Below are 9,149 nucleotides of genomic sequence, written 5' to 3'. Positions count from 1 at the left end.
GACAATGTTTATCATGCTCAAAAGTTTTCTATTTAGATCAAATGTGATAGCAACTGAGTAACTTATCAGCTGATACTAGATCAAATTAAGATATAAATAATGGAACATCCAATCTCGTAGGTTTTTTCTCTTTAAGAGAAAGTGCATCAGTGAGTTTCAATTCAAGTTCCTACCTAGCTTCAAATTTCTTATATAATTTTTTCATTTAAAATATTGAATGTAGTTGATGTATTATTGCAGTGATTACTATATATTACAAATTTTACAATGCATGCCTATAATGAAATTGATCTCTTAAAAGATATCTGCTTAAGTAGAATATTCTAAATAACAACTTTATTTTTATATTAAATCCTGTCATCCAAGGCTCGGGTTTTTTTTTAATCTTCATATTCTGGTTAACTTGTTGCATACACAGATTTTGAATGACAAACTGTTTATCTTAAACAAAGTATACTATTCCTATTCTTAAAAAAATAACAGATTTAAGAATCAGAGCAAGCATGTTCATTAGCGATTTTTCTTTTGGAAATTTAATATCGAAATCATTTATTGGCATCTTCATTGTAGCACATTCTTCAAAGAGATTCTCAGGATCTCTGCTGGTGAAACTACCACATTTTGTTCTTGCTAGTTAAACATGCTGTGCAAATTCAGTGGATGATATGCATGAATTACTAGAAAATTATCCTAATAATGAACTTCTTTGCAAATCCATAGATACATGAACTGGAAATATTCTAATTGTATAGCTTGGGCTTCTCCCCACAGAAAAGTACTATCTAATGTAAGGGATGGCTTAAAAATAGTACTCATGTTTAGTTTCTTGAATTATGTGTAAATATTCTATAATCAGAGAAATACCCTAAGCTATTTTTAACCATTGCAGAGTTATCACAGCAGAGTATTCTTGGGTCAATCAGATAGAAAATATGAAAGAAAGAAAGCTGCAGGCCAAAACGGTGCTCATGCTAAGAAAAAGGCAATTCATGTTTAGTTCCAAATCAAGCAAAACAATCAGAAATAGATTTCCTAGAAAAAGGTATGTACATTTTTTTTGCAAGGCTCAGCCAAGTTTTTTTTTTTTAAAAAAAGAAACACATAATATAGGCACTAAATTCAAAAATTAAAATTTTGACCTTTAAATCTATGCATTGTACAAGCACAGACACTTTATTTTAACAGCACATCTTTTGGTGATTTATGTTGGTGTGAGTGTTCATGAAGTAAATGAGAAATTCGCATATGTTTTTAAAATGGATATGAAAAAAGCCATTTATGCCTTTCACTGTAAATAAGCCAAAACAGCTTCACACTGCAAAAGGGTCACATATTGAAAGTCAAACGAAGCCTACAAACATACATTAAAAAAGAAAGGACAAGGTATATAGAACATGCTGACAAACTAAAATTCAGTTTCAACCCTGTTCCTTATAAATGTAACCCTGCCAAACATTCGTATATATTACAAGTAGACTCCAGATAAGAGATTTGCATCCATTGACAGTAAGGCTTTCAAGATATATGAAGTTTTATAGCATTTGTATTTTAAGGATTTAGGGCAAGTACATGGTTTTTTTTTTACTAAATAAAAAGTTATTAGTACTTAAAAGGTTCAAAAATATATCAAGTGATTTTTTTTACATAAATAAATTATATTGATTTTGGATTTAACAGCTGAAAAAACCCTCTTTGCTTCCATTGGAGGCAAAGCTGAACAAAATGTTAGTCAAACAGAGATAGCAGCACTTCTAAGAAATCTGTCAATAGCCATACAGTATCTGTCCTATACAGCTGTATTAAATAGGGTCTATAATATTATCCAATTGTTCTACAACAGTGTAACCAAATTATGTAATTTGTTGGTATTGATTCCAATCCAATAGTATAAATTCACTGCAACATGCAGCCTTAATTTTAATTCATGGGTAACAGACTTCTTTGAGATGCTAAATTTAACATGTACACACTTTAAAATCCCAAATGTATAAAAGACAATGAAAAAAGCATCATAAATAAATAATGCAAACTGAAATAGTTATGTCAAAAACATTTGGACCACCTGATAAATTAGCAAACGGTAAAAGGAAAAAAAATAAAAAGTACAGTAAATTGTGACAAACCAAGTGTGAAACTGAATACTAGCATACACTCCCAAGCCCCTTTAAATGGTCTGCCATTTAAACATCGCACCACATTGTTTTTCAAGTCTCAAATCACGAGCTATAAATTAGAACAAGCCCAAGTGAAAGAAAAGTGACACAGGAGTGGGAATAAAGATAACTATGTAAGAACTGTTCTTGGGTGCAATTTAACATTTAAAATTGGCATATGTTTTTAAACAGTTTCGTTTAAAAGACAAAACGTATATGTGGAGATGCTGGGAAATATCATTTAAGAGTGCAAGGGCTCAAGAGGAATGGAAAGAAATAGCAAAAATGTTTTCACAGTCTGATAAAGAAATGAAGGATAAAGCCAAGTTATGAAACTTTGACAATCTCTGCCAAAGTCCAACTATAATGGAAAAATCCATTCCACAGCTTTTAAAAAAAGAGTTTTCAAAGTTTACACAAAGAAAGAAAAAAATGATATAACTTAGGTCCAGTTCCCACTTATGAAAATTTCATTGCTTTCTTCTTCCCTGGGGAAAAAATGCCAAGTGCCTTTGTGAAAAATGAGTAGTACAAAGTTGAAAAAATAATTGGTAGTTATTATAACCCTCTTCATGCCACTGTATTTTTTTAATAAAGGTAAGTTGTGCATAAATTTCTCAGCAGGAGCTGAAATGGGCTTGATATCTAAAGAAAAAAAAACTGAAATGCATCTTAAACATAAAACAAGATTTTCTTTTAGAAATATAAAAGTTAAGTAATCTTTCCCCTTACAGCAGTTTGTTTCCAAAACTTTGTAGTGTGACCAGGAAGAAATTATATATCTACTATTAATGCCTTAAAAAAAGAAATGAATATATGCATTTCAATCATTAGTTATATACTTCTGTCTATACTACTATTCTAGTAAACATGATAAAATAGGGAAATACTTTAAATCAAAAAATACACATTAGCACTTACTATAGCTGTGCTTTTTACTCCAAAATACAAGATTTGTTTTTTTTAAATTCAGTGTCATTGTAAAAACATCAACCTTTTCCTGTGTTCTGTATTTTCTTCTAAAAGAAGCACTTTCTTTTACCAGATTTTTTTTTTCTTTTACACAAGCAAGCAGTTTTGGGAATGACCACGTACTATTATTTGGAAGAAGGGAGGGATGACCAGTTTTAGAGATGATCAGATATTTTACTACTGTTTGAAATAAGGGAAGGGTGAATGGCGGACAAATGAACCAGAATTCCATTCCTCCCACACTGTTAGAACACTGCTTATTTCTATGGCAAGACCTTGCAACTATTAAATTGTCACCATAGTTTTCTTACCAGGAATTAGGTAGATAATATTACTTACAGAAACACAGTTTTTATGAAGGTGAGGTGGGGACAAAGAGCAATAACAAATATTTATGGGATGAGAAACAAGCCACAATATTTTTTTCAGAAAACAAAAAACAAAAAAAAAATCTAATTGATATTTTTAATTTCTTTTAACTCCTTCTCTTCCTCCTCCTCTGCTGGTACATCACGTTCATGCTCCATTGACACATATGGCATTTGTTCTGTACAGTTTTGTTTGTTAGCATGTTCCTTGTCAGATAGTGAGAGCGTTTCTGGTTCCACATTTGCTAATTCCCCTTTAGTTTTCTTTTTTTTCCTTTTCTGACTTTCTAGGTTTGTTGCCTCTGAGTGTCTGGTTTGTTGAAGACCTGGCAAGGCCATGCCAATACCAGGAGAAAGAAACATTGAGGGATATATCAGTCCAGATGACATTCCAGGAATAAGAAATGGGTTAAAGGCTACAGGACTACTGGTTGTTATTGCAGGTTCTGACTGATCAGAAAATGAATTAGGACTCAATTTGTCTTCAGAAACAGTTTCTATTTTTGAACCTGGGGTATTCTGTTTGTCTTCAGTTTCATTTTCTGAATGTGTTGTACCACTTTTAGTTGTGCTTGCTAATGACGTTGGAGCAGTTGAAGTACAAGTAGTAGCTATTGATGGATTAAGAAGTCCTCCAACACCAAACATCTGTGGTACAGCAGCCATGCCTGGTAACATCATTGGCAACATACTCAGAGTACTTTTGACATCCTCCCCAGCAGGTACTGCTGCAAATCCAGCAGGAAAGCCAACCAGTCCAGCCAAAGGAATGCCTTGCATGTTTCTCATACTCTGAAGTCCTACTAAATCCATTCCAGCAATAAGTCCATTCATGAATAATGGTCCCATTCCAGACGAAGCATCTGCTCCTATACCCGGAGCTTTAAAGAGTTCACTTCTTGGCCTTCTTCCTCTTCGTCGAGGTCCAACATCTCGGAGTACAGGCTCAGTGAGAATACGATGAAACTTGCTTTCAGGTAAAAAACCCTGAGAATGGAAAACAAAACAAAATTTCCACAAGTTATTGCTAAGGATAATAAAACTCTGAGGTTAACGAGGATCTTAGCTGTAGGAATAAATTCTCAAATATCATTCTGTGTTGTTCAAAATTATGGACAATGTGGAGACTTTCATAAAGACAAAACTATTTGCATAGAAATCTGAACCTTGATTTTGTAGATTAAATTATGTATTCATTTAAAAGTTGTGAATTTCCCCTAAAATAGAGTAATTTTTAACACATACAAAGTGCTATTAGATTAGGAAAGCAGTCCTTTTAATTCATAATTCTTTCACACAATGGTCAATGGCATGCATAACTACTCAGAGCTGCTCCACTGAGTTAAACAGAACTTATTTCTAAATAAGTGGATTTGGAACTTTAGCCTCAACTATTTTATTGTAGATTATACTCAATAATACTGGAATGCTATTAATTCTGTCTCTCACACTCATTTCCAGAGGAATCTAAATCTTTAAAAAATGTTGTATTCTTATTCAAAAGTTAGCAAAAAATATTATTGCAGTCATTATAAAACTTTGAGATTACTTTGGGGATGCATTAAGGATGAAATGCTGAATAGAAGGAATCATATGAATCATAGAATACTTTCTCAATGAAATCCAAAGAGTTTAGTAAGGAAAACAATTAAGTTATTACTTGATATTTTGGCTGACACTTCATACAAATGAATCATCAGTGCAAAAAGGCAAATCTGTCAACTTGGCCATACAGTGTACCTCATATTTAACTATTACTCAAAGGTAATCATTAAAATAATATTGCAGTTGCATATATTAGGAACTCTTCTACCTGTCCATGAAAATAGAAGGTTGGGAAAAGAAGATAAAACAAAAACTGTTCATTAACTGTTCAGTTATCACTGTGCCGAAAAGAGGGACTCACAGTTGGTCTTTGCACTTAATACCATCAGCGTCTCTGTGGTCACATGACCACAATTCAGGTGCTTGGCAACCAGCATGTATTTATAGTGGTTGCAGTAGGGGTGGTAATCTTTTTTGCTGCAATCATTAAGTGAAACACTGTGGTCATTAAGTGAATCCACTGACAGTCGGAAGCTGACTTGAAAGTTTGCAAATGGTGAGTATATGATCCCAGAATGCTGCAACACAGTGGTGGGATCCTACCGGTTTAACAACCAGTTCGCCCAAACTGGTAGCTCCGGCAATCAACTGGGAGTGAACCGGTTCAAGTGAGTCGGCCCGCCCTCCCCTGTCCCCTCACCTATATCTTCTCAGCTGAGTCACGCAGCAGAGTGGATTGTGCGCCTCAGCTGTTTTCCTCCCCACCACTAATGCAGAAAGCAAGTTGTCTCAAAACAGCACACACGCGCACAGCGAAGTGCACGATCACCGAACCAGTTGTTAAACCGATAGGATCCCACCACTGGGTTGCAGCATTCTGGGATCATATATTCACCATTTGCAAGCTTTCAAGTCGGCTTCCGACAGTCAGTGGATTCGCTTAATGACCACAGTGTTTCACTTAATGATTGCAGTGAAAAAGATTGTAAAATAGGCTAAAGTCATGTGACGAGTCATTTAATGACTGCACTGCGTAGTGGTGGGAAGTTCCAATCCCAATTGTGGTTGTAAATTGAGGAATATCTGTAATGGCACAGATTTTCCCTTTTTTTTTTACTTACTGAAAGTTTAACTATGTCAGACCAGTCTGCTGCAACAGCATACTCCATGTTTGCATCAAGCCACCTTGGTAACTCCTTCAAAGCTGGTGCCATGGCTCCCCCTAACTGCAAAACACAGAGAAAGAGTGACCTCCTCCGCATACAACTTCTAAGCCACACAATTAAGCATTTAACTATTTAGCTCTCCACTTATTTTCCAACTGCTCATTTCTTGTCTTTTTTAAAAAGAAAGATCTGTTTATTTTATGCTGTTAATTCCCTTATGCAAGAAAATAAATATCTACTTTCCCAGCTTACTCTGTACTAATGAATGCCACAATATGGGAAGACCCTTCAGACAGAAAGAAGAAACATAGTTGATGCAGTATTTTAAACAAATATTCTTACAGAGGAGGAGCAACTAGCATCTGTTCTTCCTCAGGAAACTTTAGAGAGGCAGAAATATAAAAAATCCTAATCATGTCCAGCAGACAGTTTAAAATAAAATTAAACTTTTACAAAAAATTTCTAGAACTCTCTGTTCTTAACCCAATTGCTCTACAAAGAATTTTCTACCTTTATTTTGCTAAGAAGGAACCTAGTGATATAAATCAAATACTGTAAATATGTATTTATTAACCAATACGAACTCAACAATGTGATGAGAAGATTACCAGGTGATAGAGGCAAAATTCAAAATGATAGAATCTAGCTTATATGTGCTTTCCTAAGGCTACAGCATGAAAATGGTAGTATAAATCTCCACCTAATAATGCTTGTCTTTATTTAATTCCTGCAATGCATTCCGTGGAAATCACTTTAATATTGCCTATTTTCTCAGCCAACAAACTTTAATCAGCAAATAATTGTAGCTTGCCATATAATACAGCAAACTAAACTTTCCATGTTTTAATAATCAATTAAATGCTAAATTGTTATAGTTCCAACCTATTTTTTTAAAATATCAGATTATCTTTCCTTAGCAGTTCCCCACTTCAGAAAGAAAGGGGTCTACAGTTTAAACACCAGGCCAAGGTTTTCACGAGAAGCATATTTACTTGGAGACGAGGATACTTATATTTAAATGATTCCGATGCTACTCCTTTTGCATATGCAGTTCAAATGCATAAAGCGCAGGAGAGAATTGAATTGAAGAAATAAAGATACATCTTAGAATTTTCACTTCCTTCCAGAAAAGAAAATAGATGGATGAAGACCCAGATAAAATTTCCAGATTGTGGACTGATTGATAGATTGATTTGTCAGAGTGCGCACTGTTAGGAATATAATCTAATGGTTCGGTTGGCAATATATAAATCATATAGCAATGCTGTACCTGTTTCTTTAAATCATACTGTAAAATGTGATTGGTTGCTGTTTTCCTCAATTGACCATAAGAGGGAGCCAGAATGACTGTTAGCTCTCTGTTCGTTAGATGCTGGGCTAATCTGATCTGAGTGCCGTGAGCTATTGTAAGTTTTGCAACTGCTAGCAAACTTTGAGTTCTGAACTGATTATATGATACTGGACTATGTTATTTGGATTATCCCTTAACTGAAAGACATTGATGATTGACTGTCTTATCTGTGTATGACTTGGACTGTTTGATGGACTCTGATACCTCTATTTCCACAAAAGTAAAAGCCTATTTAAACTGCAGTGTCTCTGTATGCTGGTTTGTGTGTTCTCCAACACAACTCTCACAATGTTTCTCTGAATGTACTCGCTCTCCCAACAGGGAGCTTATCTAACACGCACAGTGTGACTATTTTGAGACAACCCAGAAGCAAAATACAGTAAACAGAGGTTTGTCTTTCAAATAGTGGTTTATCTACAAGGAATACATACATACCATATGAGGCAATGTCAGGCAATCAGTCATCAACTATAGCATGGAGAGGCCCCTGACAGGGCCTCTCTTATATATACAGCCTCTTAAAGTGATAACTTAAATAACTCTGCTGACTCATTATCATTGCCTCATCATTTCAGTATTACAGCATTACAACATTACAGCAGCTGGTCAGCTATTAAATGACATGATTGGAATAATATGAATAAATATATTATTCATAATATATAAAAAGGCAGAAAAAGCTTTACTGGCTCAAGTCAAAGACAACATTACTTGTAAGAACACTTTCACTTACCTTCCGTCCTGTGCCCTTATGCACCACAGGCACCCGTTCCTCTCCTGTGAGAGAATTTATGTCTAGCTTGCTAGGATCTTTACAACGCTGCCTTCTTTGTTTAGGCTTTTCTATAAAATTCTGAAAGGAAAAGAAAGAGCAAATATGAGGGAACCCCAAATAATACTGTCCCGCACTGGAATACAAAACTTGCACTTACTGTGCCAAAGCCAGGGATTTCGAGAGTGTAATCAGACTGCTGTCTCAGCCAATCCAGAAGACTCTTGTTTGGAACAATCTTATCTGTCTGGACATTGGTAGCTGGAGCTGTCTGTTGACTTGAGGTAGTTATAACTGGCCCATCTGAATTAGAATTACTTGTGACGGTCTGACCTTCATCTTCCTGAATAACACGAGGAGGAGAAATAAAGAAAAAAAGGCAGTCCTCAGATATAAATTCTAATATTTTACATATGTTTATATGTAGATCTTTACTACGTAAATTACAATTGCTTGTAAGGAAAAAGGGATTTAATCTTTCAAAAACCATATTTGTCTATTTAATCTGGATTAATGACTGACACAGAAACTTTCAGAAATTAGCCCTTGTCTGCCTTCAACATAAGTGCTATTATTTGATCCCACTGAAGCCCCAGCAAGTATTAGGATCCCCAATTGTTCTTAGATTTATTCTATTAATGTGATAAGACACATTTCAAAAATATCAAATTGCTTTAATGCTTTTATTGGATTTAATACCTAAAGGAAGAAATCTACAGAATAGGGATATGATGCATTAAGTTAGCAGTAGCAGCTGAAAAAGAAAAACTATTTTGGGGAAGAGGGAAAGAAGATAAGATACACACATTTCCTCGTATCTGG

The 9,149-nt window shown here is 34.7% G+C and overlaps 1 protein-coding gene across 6 annotated transcripts in view; it reads right to left on the bottom strand.

Moving 5' to 3' along the window:
• Positions 1-966: 966 nt before the first annotated feature.
• CHD6 (chromodomain helicase DNA binding protein 6) overlaps positions 967-9,149 on the bottom strand; it is a 130,465-nt gene continuing 122,282 nt past the window's right edge. For all 6 annotated transcript variants that reach the window (XM_087720295.1, XM_087720294.1, XM_087720298.1 and 3 more), the window contains 4 exons: positions 8,488-8,670; positions 8,289-8,408; positions 6,160-6,264; positions 967-4,480 (listed from right to left, as the gene is read on the bottom strand). In XM_087720295.1, the coding sequence (XP_087576421.1) occupies positions 3,578-4,480; positions 6,160-6,264; positions 8,289-8,408; positions 8,488-8,670 (1,311 nt within the window). In that variant the 3' untranslated portion in view covers positions 967-3,577. The remainder of the gene's footprint in view (positions 4,481-6,159; positions 6,265-8,288; positions 8,409-8,487; positions 8,671-9,149) is intronic.

This window comes from Thamnophis sirtalis, unplaced genomic scaffold (assembly GCF_051295495.1).
Source record: "Thamnophis sirtalis isolate CommonGarterSnake01/CBP01778 unplaced genomic scaffold, rThaSir2_p1.2 scaffold_7, whole genome shotgun sequence".
Lineage (NCBI taxonomy): Eukaryota > Metazoa > Chordata > Lepidosauria > Squamata > Natricidae > Thamnophis > Thamnophis sirtalis.
This window is presented reverse-complemented; position numbering and strand designations above follow the sequence as displayed.